The 22,097-nt window shown below is 37.2% G+C and overlaps 1 protein-coding gene across 1 annotated transcript in view; it reads right to left on the reverse strand.

Moving 5' to 3' along the window:
• LOC135217632 (protein OS-9-like) overlaps window positions 1–22,097 on the reverse strand; it is a 209,487-nt gene that overhangs the window by 91,927 nt on the left and 95,463 nt on the right. The window contains 2 exon segments of the mRNA XM_064253598.1: window positions 4,988–5,165; window positions 10,793–10,906. Coding sequence (XP_064109668.1) covers window positions 4,988–5,165; window positions 10,793–10,906 — 292 coding nt within the window.

The following is a 22,097-nucleotide window of genomic DNA, read 5'->3' on the forward strand; positions in this document are numbered from 1 at the left end:
TAGGCTTTAAAACCAATTATCGTCAGCAGCCAGGAATGGAACCCCTGCCGCTAATCAAGGGCCGCCTGTATCCGAGATGGCTGTCACTATATCATAAATGTCCGGCAAAAATGTCAAAATTGGTACTTAAGTTTATATACGAGGTAAAAGGTCATGTAATACATTGATTTGTGGTAACTTCAGCTTGATCAGTTTGTTCTTTGCAGATTAGAAATCAATTAACCCCACTTGATTAATTTTCATACTCATTTTAGAGAAATGGTTAATTAAATGCAATAGTGTAATAGTGTAGTGTCAGTGAACTTAACTTACCAGTGCACGCTGGTTGATGCTATAGCTGTGAGACTCAGAATGCTAGCTAATGGTAGATATTTGTCATTAGTTTCCTAAATGCTGTTTTAACTAGCCAAATTCAAAGTTAAACAGCTGCACCTGAATTGACAGGATGTGCCGGTGCAGGGGAGCCGAGCCAAGCCAAGGACGATGGGGCTTTAGTCCTCCAGAAGGTGTACAGGTCACACGGGAATTAAACAGCATTGGATGAATGCTCAGGCTAGAGGTATGATTATGACATATCTAAGACTAGTTGTATCCCATATCTGAAAGCGCATATATGTTATATATGTGGTAAAACGGTAAACCCTCAGCCTATGGGCCATACAGACAACAGGCATGTGCCAATGCTTTTGCTGAGCTTGAGATGTACATAAGAGACATTCAGTTGACTATAGATGGGTGCTGCTATTTTACGATGGTAGTTTATGATTTGTACCAAGAAAGACTGGAACAGCTAGATGTCGATATTTCCCTTGTGCACCGAACCCAGTTGAAAGAAGATACTTGCCTGTATCCCAGAACTAGAGACCTTCAGAAAGGGAGGAGAGATTTGACTTGCCTACAAAAGGAAAGTGGGAGAAGCTCTAGCCATGGTATGTGACTATAATGATGCACTTTTCGTGGGCAAAGCAGGCCAGATATAGAGGGAGCAGATGATGGAACATGAGAAAGGATTTGTTGGAACCTTAACAGCAGACACTAAAAGAGAAAGTGTACCACCAAGTTTGTTGGAATTTGTAAGTGTGCTCTAAAACAGTGGTGATACAAAATCTCAACTTACATATGGAACATCATCTACTGATCTAGCTTTAGAACAAATTTTGCACCTCAAATGTCGGAAGACTCCAGCATCTTCAACATTTACCAGACTTTCCAAGTCAAGAGAACCTCTGCTTCCAATATACCTTGGTCTCCTGGTCTTTGCAAAAACTAGAAAGCATAAATTAACTGATACATCATCTACATGGAACCAGCATCAGCTACAACAGGGTTCTGGAATTGACTAAAGGGTTGGGAGAAGCAGTTGTAGCAAGGGCTGTTGAGGAAGTAGTATTTTGTCCCACTACACTATGAAAAAAGGGTTCTATACAACTTGTGCTGTTGACAATCTGGACCACAATCCAAGTGCCACAACAGCACAAACATTCTTCCATGGGACAGGCATATCTTTGTTTCAGCATCCGAGCACTGATGAAAAGGGGTGACGACAGAAACTTGGCCAAAATCATCCAAAGTGGAATAAAAAAAAAAAAAAAAAAGTTCCTTCTCTTTCTGAATATTGCACGAATGTAGCCCCTGCTCACTTTAAACATGAGAATCCCCTCCCTTCATCTTGTGGAATGCAGGATACCAACAAGTTGTGCTGTCTAAGCATATTTCTCTTGAGTATGGATGGCTTGAGAAACTCAGTCTGTCGTACAGGAGTGAAAATGCTGTGTCCAATTCTTGGGCAGTACATCATGCTTCTCAGAAGCAACAGGCCCCCTTTGATTTAAGCTTGTCATCAATGTTGCCTTGTTTTCAAGAGGCAGATCATTCAGTTGCAATGATGAAATATAAAATAACCACACAGTATCTCAATCCTGGCTAAATCCCAATTCTTGTGGTTGATCAGCCACTATTTGCAATTGCCAAGCAGATCCAATGGGAATGGCCATTGCAGTATGGTGATACAGTTATGTTTGGAGAGATGCATTTAGAAATGGCAGCATTCAAAATTCTTGGTGATCTCTTGAAAGACAGTGGTTGGACTAGTGCTCTTGCAGAAGCAGAAATAGCTACTCCTGGAACTGTAGATTTGTTTATCTCTGCTTCACATGCGAAGAAGACATGTCTAGCCCGGCATAAGAAGAAAGTGAGCAAAGTTGTGAAAGCTGGATCAGAAAATGAGTCAAGTGTCTCCACAATTCTACTTTTGGAATCTTGTGCTTTAGCTAGAACTTCTAGTGTTTGTTTTCATCAGGTCATACAGGGAGTCCAGTTTCAATCTGTACAAAGACATGCTGCAGGAACTCATTCCTTTCTTCTTTGCCCTAGACCATGTACATTGTGCCAGGTGGCTTTCAATTCATTTGAGAGACGTGGCGACTCTCCAAGACGACACATTTGTTGAATTCACATAAGGATAATTCACTGGCAACAAAAATACTCGGCCATTTTCCTCAATGGCTGTAGGCCTGGTGCGCAAGCAAAATAAAGCTAATGTGAAAGAAGATGGGGAAGCCAGAAAGTTGCCAGATTGATGAATTTGAGACTAAAAATGATGCTGATCCAAAAGCTGAGGGTAAGCATCATGATAAAACTGAAACTTTGCACAAAAAGTTTCTTGAAATGGTTGATAATCTAGCAAAAGTAATCAAAGAAATAGGCAACTCTTTTGAGGAAGATTCAGTGGATCTGACTGTACTAGATAGTCATGAAGTTATGGACAGCAAAGTTAGTGAATCCTTGAGATCTATGAAGAGCCTTGGACAGGCACAATTCACAAACTTTATTGGGAGACTCAAGACACCCAGCAAATTCTATGAGCCAGTACACAAGAAAAAAATTTACTGTTCAGTCACAAGATGTCTGCTACAAAGTCCAAGGGCAAACAGTCACTGCAAACAATAAAGGAAGACTGTAATCTGTTCTCACACCTTTTCATATCATGCCAGAACAGCCAGTGTGACTTAAATGAGTTCTTTAAACATGAAAATAAAAATTACTGAACATCCCTGGCAAAGAATGGGCAAATGCATCGAGGCACCAAGTCACAGCTGCTGCCTCTACTAGAACAGCAGGCATCAGACATCCATGACAATGAGCCTAGCACTGATATCATAATGGATGGTGCAACTCTTATAAGCACTCTGATGCCAACAAAGGGGTCTACATTTGAGTCTTCTTACGCAAAAGATGAAGTCCTGCCCAAGGTACAGAAGCACATACAGAAGTACAAACAAGCCCGTATAGTATTTGACATTGTGTTCAATGTTTATAAGACAGACAGTATGAAAGCACAAACAAGACAAAAGAGGCACAGGAGTTCCCCCTGCAAAGTGATTAGCACTCAAAACTCCCAGCAATCGGGACAACTTCCTCAGGAATGACCAGAACAAAACTGAACTATTTGCATATTTGGCAGACACTATCACTTCATCTCGAGTACACGATACAACAAGCATTGTCACTAAAGGGGATGCTACACTTTGTAGCAAAGCTGAACAATACACTGCTGACCTACAAGGCTGCACTCATGAAGAGGCAGATACTGATGTTGTCATCATAGCAGCATCTAGCATGGAAAAAACTGGTTTGGACACACAATGGATTAAATTTGGAAGAGGAAAAGACATGAAGTGGCTTTTTATCCATGAAATTGCAGCGGCCATGGGACCAAAAACCTCAGCCCTTCCTTTTTCAATGCATTCAGTAGAAGTTACACAGTGTCTACCTTTCATGGAAAGCGGAAGAAGTTGGCAAGGCAAAGAATGAGCTATGTTTCAGCATGCCACACCCACCTTCACCAAACTAAGTTCAACACCACCAGCTGTGGAAAGTGAAGACCTCCAAATCAATGAAGAGTTCGTGGCAGTAATGTATGACAAAAACAGTTCATATAAAGATGTAAATGGGACTCGACTTGGTCTCTTTGCAAGGAAGCAAAGAACTTATGATTGCATTCCCTTAGCTACCTTTCAAGCAGGGCACATTTGGAGCCAATCTTCAGTATGTCATACAGTTTTGCCCAGTCCAAGACACTGGGGATGGCAACAGATTGATGGTGCCTGGTTTCCGTATTGGACAGATTTGAAAGTAGTGGCAGAATCTTGCCAAGAATTAAATAAGTGTGGCTGCAAGAAGGAATGCTGTGGCAAGTGCAAGTGCTGGAGTTAGCTGCACAGCTCTCTGCAGCTGCACTTGCTAAAACTGATTGATACATGGAACATATTGGTATCTATCAAGATATATATTCATTTATATTTTTGGTGGCCATATTGGAAAGATGGGTTCAGTTTATCTCTTAATGGCAGTTCAGTTTATCTCTTAAAGATAGTAAGAATGCCAAATTTAAATTCACAATCATTATATGGACAGTATGAAACTTTTGAAAGATTATGGAATGAAAATGTTTGAAATATAGAACAACTTTGCCGTCACTTTGGAAAAGTGTCAGCCTTCTTGGAAATAGCCATATACGTACATATTGCGGTGGCCAGAGGTTGATTTTGATTTATGGGGATAATAAGAGTTTTTGGGCCAAATCTGTTGCCTGTATCACCATTTGTACTTTTTCCCAACAACTCTGCTCCACTAATTCTGTCTTAGTTCTACTTTGCTTTCCTTTATCCTAATTGCCTCATGTAACTCATTCATTTTGTTCTCTAGACATACAGTGACACTACTCTGAAGGGATCATCTCCAATGTTGAAAAAATGAAATGGTAAAAGTGGATTAATGGATCTAAGGGTAAAACTTCTGTTGTTGAAGATTAAACTGGCCTTATGCCAGCACGGGCTCTTGTTCATAGAGCAGCCTGTAGGAAAACTTCTGATATAAAATATGATGGGATAACATTGACACTGTTTAGGTTCCCCTTCAGATGAAAAATATGTTATTATTGCACCACTGCCACATAGCAAACTTCCCAATTAGCAATGCTACTCACCTTCATCATCCTGGGCAATTTCTGATGCTTTCTCTTGAGTATCCAAGGAATCACTTTCTTCATCAATTTTAGAAGAATCTTCTGGGTCAGAATTTTCATTTTCAAAGAGTTTCAGGATTTCCATTTCTTTCAGTTGATTATCCAAAAGCTTTTCTAAAGTTTCCATTTCCTTCTTTGCCTGCAGAGCAAATATATGTACAGTAATTACATTAGCTGATAAACTGATAAAAAATGCACTATTTATAGGTAAAATCTTATTCTCAGCAAAAATGACAGACCTCTGTCACCTGGTATAGTGTACCTTATTTCATAAGAAAAATATAAATATCAACAGGAAAATAATTACAAAATATATAGTAGAGTCCCAGTCCTCAACTGTACTAGAACCTGACAATCGGATTTCAACACAAAATTTTGAGTAAATTTTGCATCAGAGCTCAAACAAAAAACCGGAATCTGAGCCATTGAATCAGATGATTCTTGTAAACAACAAGTTTTTGGTCAGTCACTGTATCGTTTAAAGCCTAATCGCTCTGCTGCTATTGTTTTGAGCAAGTAGTAGTACACCCTTGTAAAAGTATTTCTTTACTTTTTGAGGCTTTCTATAATACTGTACTTTTGATTCAATCACTGGTCCCAAGACAGCCATTGCAGACAAACAGAAAAGGAAAACTGTAAGAACCATAACTGACCTTAAGGAGATTATTGAAAATTATGAGAGGCATTCATGTGACAACCTTAAATCCTGCAAGATTTTTAACCCTTTAATGCTGATTGGACGTATTAAACGTCGATATAAATTGTCTGTAGGGTGCGGATTGGACATATATACGTCGATATAAAAATTTTTTTTTTAAATTAGCGGAAAAATAGTTATAGGCCTACTAGGCAAAAACTTTTGAATCACGCGCCTTGGGGGATGCTGGGAGCTCACGGATCAAGGTGTTGTTTTGTTTACAATCGTTACCCAGGTGCGCAAGCACGAATTTCTTTCTCCTCGCACTAAAAAGCATCAGCGACACATCTAAGAAATTATTTTGTCACTTTGACATAATTTTTGCACCATTTCATATTAGCCGTTACATGGAGTATTATATATGAAAATGTGCGCAATTTTATGTAGAATACGACACTAAACAACTCATGGTTGTAGCTTTTATCAGTTTTGAAAAATTTTCATATAAATAACGATAAGTGCCAAAATTGCAACATTCGGTCAACTTTGACTACTGAAATGGTTGAAAAACGCAATTGTAAGCTAAAACTCTTATATTCTAGTAATATTCAATCATTTACCTTCATTTTGCAACAAATTGGAAGTCTCTACAAAATATTTCGATTCATGGTGAATTTATGAAAAAACTTTTTCCTTACGTCCGCGCGGTAACTCTTCTGAAAAACTCATATATTTTTTCGTCCGATTGTCATAATGTTTGCACCATTTTAAATTAGCCGTTACATAAAGTTTTACATATGGAAATGTGTGCAATTTTATGTAGAATACAACAAAAAACAACCCATGGTTGTAGCTTTTATCAGTTTTGAAATATTTTCATATAAATAACGATAAATGCCAAAATTTCAACCTTCGGTCAACTTTGACTCGACCGAAATGGTAAAAAAAACATAATTGTAAGCTAAAACTCTTACATTCTAGTAATATTCAATCATTTACCTTTATTTTGCAACAAATTGGAAGTCTCAAGCACAATATTTCAATTTATGGTGAATTTATGAAAAAAAAATTTTTTCCTTACGTCCGTGCGGTAACACTTCCGAAAAAAATAAGAAATTTTTTTGTCCGATTGTCGTAATGTTTGCACCATTTTAAATTAGCTGTTACATAAAGTTTTATAAATGAAAATGTGTGCAATTTTATGTAGAATACAACAATAAACAACCCATGGTTGTAGCTTTTATCAGTTTTGAAATATTTTCATATAAATAATAATGTGGCAAAATTTCAACCTTCGGTCAACTTTGACTCGACCGAAATGGTAAAAAAACGCAATTGTAAGCTAAAACTATTACATTCTAGTAATATTCAAATATTTACCTTTATTTTGTAACAAATTGGAAGTCTCTAACACAATATTTCGATTTATGGTGAATTTATGAAATAAACTTTTTCCTTACGTCCGCGTGGTAACTCCTGAAAAAATAAGAAATTTTTTCGTCTGATTGTCGTAATGTTTGCACCATTTTAAATTAGCCGTTACATAGTTTTATATATGAAAATGTCCACAATTTTATGTAGAATACAACAATAAACAACCCATGGTTGTAACTTTTATCAGTTTTTAAATATTTTCATATAAATAACGATAAATAGAAAAAATTCATCCTTTGGTCAACTTTAACTCAACCGAAATGGTCGAAAACTGCAATTGTAAGCTACAACACTTACAGTCTAGTAATATTCAATCAATTACCTTCATTTTGCAACAAACGGGAAGTCTATAACACAATATTTCGATTTATGGTGAATTTTTTAAAACTTCTTTTTTTTATGTCTGCGCGTTACGAATTCATGCATCATTTTGTGATAATATTTTCTCTGTGTTGCCTTGATTGTTTTACAATGTGTTATATACCAAAATGATCGCAATTTAGTGTACAATACAACAACAAAAATTAACTCGTTAGATTCAACCATTTTGCTCACAGTGCGATTTGTATACAATTATATATGAAATTTTTTTTTCGCGCTGTCATATATCCCAATATTTATATATGATAATGATATTTTTTTCATTTCTGATGGTTGCATACTAAACTTCAAGCATACTAAACTTCAGGCAATGACAAAAAAAGGAGCCAAAAATGAACAATTAATCTTGAAAACTAAGCGTGCTGTGATTTTTTGAAAAAAACATTTTTTCCGCTTCTGCGCTCACTCGCGAACGCCGCCGGCATACGGGAGACGATTTTTAAAATACCGCTTCGGTGTTTAAGGGTTAATGATAGGTTAGTCCCTGAAGTGTCGCCAGTTGTGTCAATAGTTAACATCTGTAATAATGATAACTGTAGGTAATACAAGTGAATCACTAGAAACAACAATTGATACTGTAAACAAAACAACTGTAATTACAGTATTTACCATAATTAGACATTAGGATGACCAAGCTCTCACTTTGTCACAAGTGTACGATCTCTATCCGTAATTCTAAAAACCAAAACACTTTATAAGCCTGAATATTTTTTGGAGAAAATGATCATTTGGAAAAGTTAAATGTATTACAGAACATAAACATGGTCATCATATGCCATTTGCATTTGATACTGTTTACATTCTCAAAATCTTGGCTGATTATGTACTATCAATATTTTCATTGCCATTAGCTGCTGGAAGACATGAAATCTGGAGATACTTTTTCTTGTAAAAGACAAAGTTGGGTTTAAAACATGCACAATCATAAGCATTAAGTGTGATTTCCCCAGTTCTGGACATCAATATTTCCTGCTCCGTTATTCTTTTTATTCAGCCTCAGCTGTAACCTGCAGTTTCAATTTACTGAGATTCTTTCTTCAGACGTCCATTGCATAAAGAATGAGTAAAAATGTATTTAATTTTACTTTTGGAAGCCACAATTGAAAATCAGCAGGGTTTAACAACGTAACTTTAATGAAAATGGTAAATGACATTGGAAATCAGCCATTTCTCGATTTGGTTGTTTATGTTGGTACAGGTTTACAATTGCTCCATCTGTAATTCTAAAACTCGGAGTTTTAGATATTTCTTAGTGGAAGATGAGTGCCATCCTCATGATATTACGTTATAGAGAGAGTTAGAGCGAGAGAGAGAGAGAGAGAGAAGAGAGAGAGAGAGTGTCCCCTGGTTAGGTTGTTGCACTGACAGATATCCATTAGCAAAAGTCCAATAATAGGCATGTATTGAGAATAATGATAATTTTAATAAAACTCTTCTTTTACTGTATTTAATTATATTGCATGTATTATACCATATTATCGTATTATAATATGAACAGAGTGATCTAACATTTGTATTCTGGTTTTGTTTACATTCTTAAATCAATCAGCTGATTTCGTTTTACTGATATCATCACCGTCTTTAGTTGCCAAATGGAATTTAATGCAGAAATGTGTTTCTTTCGTAAATGACCAAAACTGGGTCTAAGAACTGCAGTTACTTTATTTATAAAACGTATGTAGATTAAATGAAGTACATGTGTGTATTTGCCAGTTTCAGACAATACTTTTGCCTCCAAAACATTTTGCAGTCTACTCATTATTCATAGTTCCCATTCATGCTTAGACTTATGGTGCTCATTATTCATAGTTCCCAGTCGTACTGTTTCTTACTTACTATAGGGAAATATTTCTTTGGTAGTATTTTATAATCAAACTGAAGGGTTCTGTGATATTGATAGTTCCCCAGTTATCCATAAAATCGGGATTCTTTCAAATTTTAAATGAATACGTGTAAAGTCATGGGGACCTACTTCAAACGTGTATTACTCCGCCGATAGTGAATGTCACAGGCATTCATATGGTATGTTTTTAAACCATAAAGAGGCTATAAAAATGGCCCCTATTTTACAAGGATATTTTATGGAAAAAACTATTTTAATATCATAACATGTAATGAGATATTCTAAAAGTGATTTTGTATACAGTATTCCAATAGACTGTATGAAATTTATAATAAATTAATACAGAAGGTAAACATTTATATTTTATGTACTGTGATAGGCCATCAAGCTGGTGATGTGGCTGGTTTACAAGCTGATGATGTCACATAGGCATTTTTCTTAAGTTTGTGATAACAGACATGATTCGGCTTATTTTTAATATTTTATTAATTTGCTGTAACAATTAGGCTCGATTTTTCAATCTTTTATTAATACCAACAATTTTTGTGCCTATCCTGTACGGTACATACTACGTACCTAGCCTAGCCTACGGCACTCAGTCAATCATTGAGCGTGGGCCAGTTATTTTGATACAATATACATTTAAAAATAAAAAAAACTCTGTCTAATTAGGTACGTAATATTCATTGTAATTTGTGTTTAATGTTTTATATAAATAAGACAAGGTTAGAGTAATAACTGGTGGTCAAGAACGGATTAATCCATTTTCAGTTATTTCTTATGGTAAAAACTTTGCAAGTACACACTGGGTAAATGTTTGAAATGAATTTTCACTACTTTTGAATGGTAAAAACAGGGTGAAAGTATCAGTACAGACTGGTATCAGAATACAACTTCACTGAAAAACCCAAAAACTTTCTTAACAGACAATAAGACCATTAAGATTCTACTTATACAACAAGCATTTTTAGAACATAAAAGACAAATGATGTTCGGCTGAAAAATATATGGGAAAATATTTGAGACTAAGACACCTAAAATTTGGTGACTCTTTTATTCATTTCCTAAGGTTAACTGTTTATAAATCCTCACATCTACTGTCTATTTCCCTTTATCAAATGCTTTTCCAGGCCTTATGGTTTACTAATTCCTATACGGTTGTTACCAGTGTCTGCTGTTCAGGGCAGAATTACTCTCATGTTGTTGGTAGGTTATTAAAATCATTTTTATGGCAAGCCATGTTACCAATGTTCACCCAGCCGTATTAGTAAACTGCTACATTACAAGGTCCCTTTGTTGTAAGTGAATCACCATGTACAAAAAATATGCAATATAGGAGTATGAACCATATTTACAGAGGATTTTCTAATGTTACTAGGGATTACAACTCTCTCAGGCTTGAAAATATCAACCTTCTGGAATCAATAATACGAGTACCACAACACACTAACGTAGATTAAATGCTACTTACAGAAGACAGCTTATTCTCTGCTTTATCCAATGCATCCATAAAAGATGAAAAAGCAGTTTCAAACTTTTGTTCTTCCTCTTCTAACTCTTCATCATCCATTTCATGGTCAACATCCTACAAAACCAAAACAAACAACAGCATTTTTAAAAAGTAACATTACAATCTGATATATAATAATAACTTTACTATCAAAATATCTTTAAAAATACAATACCTCATATGCTGTAGTGATTTGAAAGTGGTTTAATACTAACACTCCATACATATTCCTAAATCATCTGTCTAAAACATTTATGTTTCCTGAGATACAAGCATGAAACATAATAGCCAACAATAACATAACTGAACAACAGTATTTCACACCTGGTTATGAAGCAAGAATTAAATGTGTAATAATTTTTTTCAAATCACAGTACATGTGACAAGAAGAAATGACATTCAAAGACAAAACCTTATAAAAAAAATTCAGGAAAGAGAGTAACGACAAATACAGAAACAAAACTTGTTTCTAAAGTGTGATAGGAGAAATTGCTCAATACTATTTCTTCTACGCCAGACATTCTCATTCTCATTCTGAGATTTTTGAAGACTAGCAAGGTTCTTCCTGTATGAAAGCAAATACCAAGAAAGACTGCTCCATGTGAAATCCTACTGTGAAACTTGTTTCCATGCTTCAACAGGGGTCCTCATCAAGTTTCATTCAACCAGTATAAAATACCCTTTCGATCAGTGACAATTAACATTAATTTCATTTTCTACATGGACAGAGTAAACATTGGACACATCTACATGACCAATCAAAACAGAGGGTTCATTTTTCCTTGTACAGGTAAAAGTAAAAGATTAAATTTTTAAATAAAAGTTTTTAAACAGTGGACCCCGTATTCACGTTCTTGGTATTTGCAGACTCACCTGTTTGTGGATTTTTCTGTGGAACCTATCTAAAAATTATGCACGGGAGGACTCGCTCATTCACAGGTTTTTCTGTGAAACATATCTATAAAATTATTCGTGGGTCCCTGCTATTCATGGATGCAAATTTTTTCCTACAGCAATATTCTGTATTTTCATGTTATTTACTGTATATCTGACATTACATATAATAACAATATTAAGGGGGCTGGCCGGAACCCTTATAGTATATGGTGGTATAGGGCGAAAAATGCAGTCATGAAAAAATTCACGGAGTTTCATATGGCAATTGATAATACGTATACGAAATATTTCATCAAAATTCCTCTTACTTTCGTAGTTACAGGGTAATTAGTTAACGTAACTCAATAAGCCTAAAACATTGATCCGTACAAAAAGATGCAATACAGTGGTACCTTGAGATACAAAATTAATCCGTTCCGAGGCGGCCTTCGTATCATGAGTTTTTCGTATCTTGAACCGCATTTTACATGTAAAATGGCTAATCCGTTCCAAGCCCTCCAAAACCACCCCAGTAAATTTCATTATAAAGCTAAATTGACCTATAAACAATGAAATACTACAACAATTTGGACAATTCAATACCTAACTTAATACTATGTACTGCTAATATGTACTACATAGTACCTGTAAATAAAGTGTATTAGTGCACATGGTATACAAGAAATACTGTACGTACATATGTACGTATGTAGTAAAATGTGGAAGCTTACCTATCGAGTGAGGCTATCTCCGAAAGTGGCGACAGAGGAGGAGGACAAACAGCAGATACGTACACTTAACTTTACGAAACACACAAAAAAATGTCAGGAAAACATAAACTAAACTTTACGAAACACATTAACAAAACTGTAACACTTAACTTTACAAAAAACTTTAAATTAAATTTTTGTTGTCTTTTATTGATTTTTAAATTTTTTTAACTTTTTTATACTTTACATATTTTACAAATTTTCAATTTCTTCACCATCTACATATTTTACAAATTTTCAATTTCTTCACCACCGAATGGATGCCAGTCCGTTTACAGAATTTTTCGAACCACCCATGAGAAGCCTTGAACTCTGGGGTAGCCGTTGATGTCCCTTCTCCTCCGTCGTCTTTGGCTTGGGCAATCAAATCGACGAAAATAGCGCTGGCCTTCTGGCAGATTGCCGTCTCGGTTATCGTATCGCCAGCAATTTCTTTGTCCTCAATCCATAGAAGAAGAAGCCTCTCCATTTCATCATGCACATGGCTCCTCTTGTTGGACAAAATAGTCACGCCCTTGGAAGGTGTAGCTGCTTTGATGGCTTCCTTCTGCTTAAGGATGGTGCCTATCATCGACGGATTTTGGCCATATTCCTTAGCGATCACACTCAACCGCATGCCAGCTTCATACTTTTTTATTATCTCCATTTTTGTCTCCATAGAAAGCATTTTCTTCTTTCTGTGAACTTCAGCAACTTTCTTGGGACCCATGACTATACTGTACATAATTAAGTTATGTAGTATACTAATTAAGTTATCACACAACACGATAAAGTAGTACAACGAAATCGTATATGTGAACGAACGAAATCCGCGTGCGTACGATAACGCTGGTGAGAAGCAATGGCTGACGGAAAACGCCGCTACGTACGATGCATGATGGCATCATGGGAGAGATGCTGACCAATAGGAGAGTGGGAGGATGGTGGCGAGTCTACTCAGTTGGCGGCGCGCGAGTTTCAAAATTGTTATTGGTGGTCCGGGCGAATATCGGACTTGACAGCAACAACCTTTCGTATCTTGAGCAATTTTCATATGTAGAGCCGTAAAATTTTTCGTATTTGCTTTCGTATCTCGAGTTTTTTGTAAGTTGAGCCTTTCGTATCTCGAGGTACCACTGTATTTCTTCTATTATCATAAATTTTGATAATGTCAAAGAAATTGGGAGAAATGGCATCTGTAGACATTCCCCGAGTCAAGAAGAGTCAAGAAGAGAGACTTCAGTCAGCTACCAACCAAGTCCAACCATCAGTGCAAGCACAAACTTCAAGTATGTATTCTACACATTCGATTTCACCTCTGACATTCGCTTGCTTTTACTTATGTTTATGTATGTTTTGGCAAGAATTTCATCATGCCAATGATGAAAAGACAAGGAAAACATCTTGCTAACATACAGACAAAGAAAAATCGCTCTAGTATTATTACAGAATATCATAATATACGCATAGTTAGTGAAGAGAGAGGGGAGGGTTGCCTAGTAATGCCCCCTTCTTGCCTGACAGCACATGTCACACTGTGCCCAAGGCTACGATCTTTGAGCAAAGACATCTTCATTTATGATAAATAACATAGTTTTGGTTTTTTAATACCCAAAATGGAATATGAAATTCATAATAATCATGACTTATTAAATTGTCTGTGTAAAAAAAGAGTACACCTTCGAGTTTCACCTCTGACATTCCCTTGCATTTACGTTTGTTTATCTTTGTTTCAGCAAGAATTTCATCATGCCAAAGAGGAAAATACAAGGAAAACATCTCGCTAACATACAGAAGAAGAAAATTCGCTGTAATAAGCCGAGTTAGTGAAGGGGAGAGAGAGAGTTCCATACGGAGTGCCCCATCTTGCCTCAAGCAGTGCCTCAGGCTACGATATATGAGCAAAGGGATCATCATTTATGATTAAATTATGATAAATAAAATAGTTTTGGTTTATTAATACACAAAAAAGAAATATACATTCATAATAATAATTATTTATTAACATTGTCTTTATAGAAATACGAAGGAAAACTTTGAACACCCGTATCTCAAAACTATACTTATTGACCTTCAAAATCTATCTTTTCACTTAGTTTTAAAGCTATAACATTGGAATTTGGTATATAACTCAGAAAGACATTATAGAACAATCAAATAGAGCCCTTTTTTCCAATTTTTGTTTTGTCTTTTTTTTTATAAATTTTTTTCTCGTGATTTATAGGGTTTATTTTTTTACCATTTTGAGAAATCCATATCTAGCAAAAAAATGACTTTTAGAAAAAAAACTCCCCATTTGATTGGAGGTCTACATCAGGTCTATATATGGTAGTAATCCTAGGTCTTAATATTAAATATCAAGGGAGGAGATATTTGAAAAAATGGTTATTTTCGGGATAAATCGCCCTGGCGTCACAAAACCGAAGGTCAGAGGCGAAAATCATATGCGGTTTGGAGATGTCCCAAGTCACCTTATTAAGTGGTATTGTTAGAACTTTATCCTTTTCTGTTTGTAATTAGCTTTAGTTTACCCTATTTTTTCGTTTACTTTAGTATTCCCTTCAGGGATTTAAGTTTTCTTCCTCCATGTTATTTTGGATTTCCCTTCCTGTTTTTGATCCTTGGCTTGTTTATTCTCAGAGTCCCGTTTTTGGTCTCCTTGGATCATTCCGAGGTGACTTTGGAAGTCCCTGTGCCTTGGTCAAGGCAGTTGTGTTTTCTGGCCTTTCGTGATATACAACTTCTTTGGACTACTGCAAGTACAACTCGTAACTCCCCCCGGAATTCTGGAAGAATTTTCGTTATTTGGAGCTGGAGTCGTCCACATCACTGCGATTTCTCCTCTTGCTGTAGCCTTGGGCCAGTATTTGCCTGGGGGACCCCATCGAGTGCAGGTATAAGTCATCACATTTTTATTGATGCTGTGGGACGTGAGGCCGTTGTGTTATAGTCAGGCCTGACTTTGGACCTCGTAAGGCTGTCCCTGTCTAGTAGCCTTTGTCTACGGACGTTGACGTGCTGGGACGAATAGTTCCTGTCACGTTTATCTGCTGATGCCATGCCCCATAGTTCAGCAGTTCCTGTTCACTCTAGGATCTCTGTGGAGGTTTAGTCTTTTGGTGGCCACCGTGTGCTAGAGGAAGGGATTTCCTTTAGATTTGTAAATCGTTAGGCTTCTTATCTGGCCGACATTTCTTGTTTCTTTCAGAACCCCCTTTTCCCCTTTTATTTGGTATGTATGGTTTTATGTGCTATCTTTAATGGTGTAGGAGATTTGCTTTAATTTTGTTTTCACTGTGTGATTGACATTCATTTATTATTGTATTTTTAGAGGTTCTGTTAATCATTTCTTTCTTTAGCAAATTTTGTAATAAACTTAAAGATTTTATTTATGGTATTTGTATCCCTCACTATTAATATGCGCACACTGTAGGTTATTTCACTCTCTGTGACTCTAACTTAGAGAACACCTGTTGAAAAGATAATGAGTGGTTCAGTTTTTTCTGAATGATGTTAGACCTTTGTGAAGGGTCATAACATATTTTGGCGACCTTATTGCCAGGATTTCCGATCCTGTAAGGTGTTCTCAGTGTGCGGTATTAATTTTGAGGGTTATTGGCATAGGTCTAGCACCTCTAGGTATTTGTATCTGGCTTTGTAAGTTTTCTTTATTTCTTCATAATGGCGGCTGCTGCTATTTTGGATATAATCAGTGGAGAAGGCTGGGAAGAGAGGTTGGCTGATCTAAATAGGGATGAATTGATTACTGTGGCTAATTATTTGGACTTAGAGTTTGACCCCTCTATCAAAAAAAAGTTTGTTATTGTTAACCATTTATGAAAATGTTAGGTCTGTAAAACCAGATGGTGATAAGGAGGTGAAATCGGTGGTAACTGTGGAATTGTTGGAAAGGCAAATTCAGTTGCAGACTTTAGAGTTTGAGATGGAAAAGTTTAGGGCAGGAGAGAGACAGAAAGAAAGACAGTTCGAAAGAGAAAAATGGGGGGCTAACCCGTCTTCTCCCTCGCCGTCCTCCCCTGAGTCATCTCTTGGTCCAGTGATTAATTTGGTACAGGCATTGAAATTTGTTCCCACGTTTCAAGAATCTAATGTAGCTGAGTTCTTTGTGTCCTTTGAGAGAATGGCCGCTAGGCTGCAGTGGCCAGTAGAGCACTGGACTACCTTAATACAGAGTAAATTTATTGGGAAAGCACAGAAGGTATGTAACCTTGGATGAGAGTCTGGCCTCGGATTACGAGAACGTTAAGGCCATTATATTAAAGGCATATGAGTTGGTCCCGGAAGCCTATAGACAGCGTTTTCGGAACTGGCAGAAAACTGATGATCAAACCTTTGTAGAGTTTGCCAGGGGGAAACAACAGTTTGCCGAGGACTGGTTTAAGTCGAAGGAAGTAGAGTTTCGTAAGTTGAAAGAATTATTGTTAATTGAGGAATTTAAGCGATGTGTTCCTGATAAGTTAAAATCTCATTTGGAAGAACTAAAACTGGATAAATTGCAGGAGGTGGCTGTAACTAGCGACGAATATATTTTGTCTCACAAAGTTGAATTTCAGAATATTACTTCAGAAGGTATGTCTGGTTGGAATAAGTCTAGCCGTAGTAATAATGTCTCTTCCAGGAATAATAATAATAATGTCTCTTCCAGGAATAATAATAATAATGTCTCTTCCAGGAATAATAATAATAATGTCTCTTCCAGGAATAATAATAATGTCTCTTTCAGGAACAATAATAATGTCTCTTCCAGGAATAATAATAATGTTTCTTCTAGGAATAATAATGATAATGTGTTTTCCAGGAAGGCAGGGATAGTTATGACTCTGGGAAAGGTATAGTTTGTTTCTTTTGTAAAAAAAAAGGGGTCATGTTAAAAGTAGGTGTTTCGCTTTCAAGAAGTCTCGACAGTTTCAGCAAAGACCGGTAATGGGTGTAGGAAACAATGAAGCTGAGTCTGTTAAAACCAAAACGGGAAATCAATGACTAGGTGGCAGTTTTGGTAAATTCATCTCTGAGGGTTGTGTGGCAACTGTTGGTTCATCCTTGGAAAGGGGGGTGCAAATTTTAAGAGATACGGGTGCTGCGCAATCCTTAATCCTGAGAGAGGCGCTGCCAGTTGATTTTGAAGCTTCTGAGGAAGAATTTGTAATCTTGACAGGTTTTCCAGATTCAGTGGAGTCTTATCCCATCGGCGTTTTTTGTTTGAACTGTCCGTCATTCTCTGGAACCGTTAAATTGGCTATTGTGGAAAAATTCCGTGAAAGGTGTAGATGTCGTCTTGGGTAACGACATAGGTTATAAAAACACAACTTGTCCTATTTTGATGGTAAATCCCGAAATTTCTGTGGTCACTCGTTCATTAGCTAGGGTTGTTGACGCTCCAGAGTCAACAACCGATTTAGATTTAAGTAGTCTAGAAAGTAGTGGTAGTGGTAGCAGTAGTAGTGATAATGTAGTAGATAATTTAGTTAAACCAAATTGGACAAGGGAAGAGCTTATCAAAGCACAGAAGACAGAATTCCATAATTTACCCAGGGAGTCTGGCCCTCTTCTTGATTTGACGGTGCCTCAGTACCGAATAATTAATAAAATTCTGTACAGGTGCAGTAGGCCTAAAGAGGTGGATAATGACCAATATGAGGTGGTTCGTCAGTTAATGGTTCCTTTTGATTTCAGATTGAGATTGATGTCTGTGGCTCATGAAAATCATTTGGCAGGGCATTTCGGAATTCGGAAGACAACGTTGAAACTTCTATCCAACTTTTGGTGGCCCGGTTTGAAATCTGATGTGAAGAAGTTTGTCAACGGTTGTGGTATTTGTCAGAAGGTAGGAAAACCTAATCAATTGATTCCAAAGGCGCCGTTAATCCCAATTCCTTTGGTGTCAGAACCTTTCAGAGGTGATAATCGACGTAATTGGTCCTTTGCCTAGATCACGGAGTGGGAATGAATACATTTTTACCATTATAGATAGGATGTCCCGTTTTCCTGAGGCTATTCCCCTCCGTACGATCAAGAGTATGTAAATTGTTGATGTGTTAATAAATTTCTTTACAAAGTTCGGGTTGCCTAAGGTAATCCAAAGTGATAATGGCTCTAATTTCACCAGTAGGTACTTCAGAGAAAAAATGGCTGAGTTGGGGATTAAACACGTCACCTCATCCCCATATCATCCGGAGTCTCAAGGCGTGCTAGAGAGGTTCCACCAAACGTTGAAGTCAATGTTGAAGAAATATTGTTTGGCACATGGGTCCGAGTGGGATAAGGAACTTCCATATCTATTATTCGCTTTTCGTTCAACTCCTTTCAACTTAGTTTTTGGGCACAGTGTTCGTGGTCCTTTGGAAGTGATAAGAGAAGTTTGGGAAGGTGACAGTCCTGATATGAATTTGTTGGACTATGTGTCTGGACTTGGTGAGAAATTGACTAAGGCATGGGAGTTTGCTCGGAAAGTTTGGAAAGCAGCCAAGGTAAAACAAATGAAATATTATTTTGACAAGAAATCCAAGCCTCGTAGTTTCGCTGTAGGCGAAAAGGTGTTGGTGATATTGCCTTTACCGGGAGATTCATTAAGGGCTTCTTTATCAGGTCCTTGGAAGGTAATTAAGAGAGTCAATGAAGTTAATTATTTGGTGGAGACTCCTGAGCGCAGGAAGCCGTATCAACTCTGCCATGTGAATATATTAAAGAAATTTGTAGATAGGGAAAATGCGATTCCTATGGCTTTTGTTGGAAGTTGTAATAATGTTGATTATGATTCTTTTGCAGATAATTTTGATGAGAGTAAATTAGTTGACAAAGAGTGTTGGCCTTCTGATAATCAGAATTCATTGGTAAATTTTGAGAGTAAAGTTATGCATTTGGATATGGAGAAACGTAGAGTGTTGAAAAAGTTGATGTATCGTTACAAAGATCTATTTTCAGATGTCCCTGGTCGTACATCAATTTTGGAGCATGATGTTGATATAGGTAATGCCCTTCCAGTCAAGCAGTCCCCCTATCGTTTGAATCCTATGAAAAGTGAGGTGGTGGCCAAGGAAGTGGAGTATATGCTAAAACATGGTCTCATAGAACCGAGTGATAGTCCTTGGTCTTCACCTGTGGTATTGGTGAAAAAGTCTGATGGAGGGTACAGGATGTGTGTAGACTATCGGAAATTGAACGAGGTGACCCGTTCCGATAGTTTCCCCCTGCCTCGGGTGGAGGACTGTATTGATCGGTTGGGGCGGGCAAAGTACATTAGTAAGTTTGACCTTCTTAAAGGTTACTGGCAGGTGCCACTAACTAAATGTGCCAGGGCTTTGTCTGCTTTTGTCACTCCTCAGGGTTTGTTTCAATGTCGGGTGATGCCATTTGGGTTGAAGAATGCTGCCGCAACCTTTCAGAGGTTAATGAATTCTGTGGTTTATGGTTTGGAAGGTTGTATGGTTTATATCGACGACATTGTAATTTATAGTGATGATTGGAACACTCATATGGAACGCATGGAAGCTCAATTTAAAGTGTTGAGAAGAGCTGGTTTGGTTGTGAATTTGGGTAAATGCGACTTCGCTAAGGCAGCAGTAGTGTATTTAGGGCATATTGTTGGTAATGGAAAGGTGGCTCCAAAAAGAGCTAATGTGGAGGTGGTAGAGAAGATGCCAGTTCCTTCCTGCCGGAGGGATGTTAGGAGATTCCTTGGTCTAGTTGGGTACTATAGGCGTTTTGTGAAAAATTTTTCAGACATTGCAAATCCCCTTACTAACCTTCTTAAAAAACAGGTGGCTTTTGTTTGGACTGGAGAGACTCAAAGGCTTTGAGTCCCTCAAGAATGTTTTATTAATGCTTTCCAGTATTGAGAGCCCCCAATTTTAGCATTCCTTTCTCACTTGCTACAGATGCAAGTGATGTTGGAGTTGGGGCAGTGCTCTTGCAAGAGGATGAGCAAGGTATATCACACCCGGTAGCCTACTTCTCAAAGAAGTTGACTCCTCCGCAGAGGAAATATTCTACTGTGGAGAAGGAAACTTTGGCGTTAATTATGTCCATTAATCATTTTAATGTTTATCTTTCTTCCACAGATTCTCCTATCTTAGTCTTAACCGACCACAACCCTTTGACGTTTCTCAATCGGTTTAAGAATAAAAATCAAAGATTGGCTCGGTGGAGTATATTGTTGCAGGAATGGGACCTACAAATCAAACATATCCCTGGTAAAGACAATGTGTTGGCAGATGCCCTTTCTCAAATGGGGGTTTGAATTCTTTGGTGGCTGGATTAACGTATGTGATTTGTTTTCTCTCGTCGTTTCCGAATTTTTGACATGGTTTTGAGTGGGGATGTGAGGGAGGGAGAACCGGTTTTTGTAGGTTTTCTTGGATTGAGTTATTGTGACTTATGGTAAATTGTATTGGTGTTGTCGATCGTTCTCACAGAAAATTTGACACTGTTTATGGTGATAATAAGGTTTACTGTAAATTAGATTTAAGGCTGTGGTGATGGTGAACTATATATTATTAAGGTGTTTAGAGAAGTAAGGAGAGTTGGATCCTCATTATCTATGAGTGTTAGGGCAATGTAACCCATTATGTTAATTTAAGATTTCAGGTTTATCCTCAGTGGAAATGAAACTGTTTTGGAATTGTAATCATATTTCACAATGTGTGAGTGGTTTTGTCACTTAGTTTGAGAACCTTTTGGGGAAAGGTATTTCCCAGAACTTGTTGTTATGGTGCCTTTTGTGATATAAACCAGGACAATTATGGTTACTTTTGACTCTACACCAGAGAAACGGTTTAGTGAAGTGAGGAATTGAGCCGTAACCTGTGTTATCTGTGTTGTGTGTATATGTATGTATATATTTTTTCTTTCAGGAAAATTTTTGTAAGCCAACTCTTTATGCTATGCTTCTTTTAGTAATGTTAAGCCGTTCTTGTCTTTGTTAACCTTTTAACAGATGTATGTTTATGAGGGAAATATTGTTCCATAAACTTTGTACCATATGTCAATTTATTGTTGTATAAAATTTTTTTTTTTTTTTTTTTTTTTGGTAGGTGTGGAGGTGTTAGAACTTTATGCTTTTCTGTTTGTAATTAGCTTTAGTTTACCCTATTTTTTGTTTACTTTAGTATCCCTTCAGGGATTTAAGTTTTCTTCCTCCAAGTTATTTTGAATTTCCCTTCCTGTTTTTGATCCTTGGCTTGTTATTCTCAGAGTCCCGTTTTTGGTCTCCTTGGATCATTTCCGAGGTGACTTTGGAAGTCCCTGTGCCTTGGTAGGCAGTGTGTTTCTGGCCTTTCGTGATATACAACTTCTTTGGACTACTGCAAGTACAACTCCGTAATTCTGGAAGAATTTTCGTTATTTGGAGCTGGAGTCGTCCACATCACTGCGACTTCTCCTCTTGCTGTAGCCTTGGGCCAGTATTTGCCTGGGGGACCCCACCGAGTGCAGGTATAAGTCATCACATTTTTATTGATGCTGTGGGACGTGAGGCCGTTGTGTTATAGTCAGGCCTGACTTTGGACCTCATAAGGCTGTCCCTGTCTAGTAGCCTTTGTCTACTCGGACGTTGAACGTGCTGGGACGAATAGTTCCTGTCATGTTTATCTGCTGATGCCATGCCCATAGTTTCAGCAGTTCCT

This window comes from Macrobrachium nipponense, chromosome 7 (assembly GCF_015104395.2).
Source record: "Macrobrachium nipponense isolate FS-2020 chromosome 7, ASM1510439v2, whole genome shotgun sequence".
Taxonomy (NCBI): Eukaryota; Metazoa; Arthropoda; class Malacostraca; order Decapoda; family Palaemonidae; genus Macrobrachium; species Macrobrachium nipponense.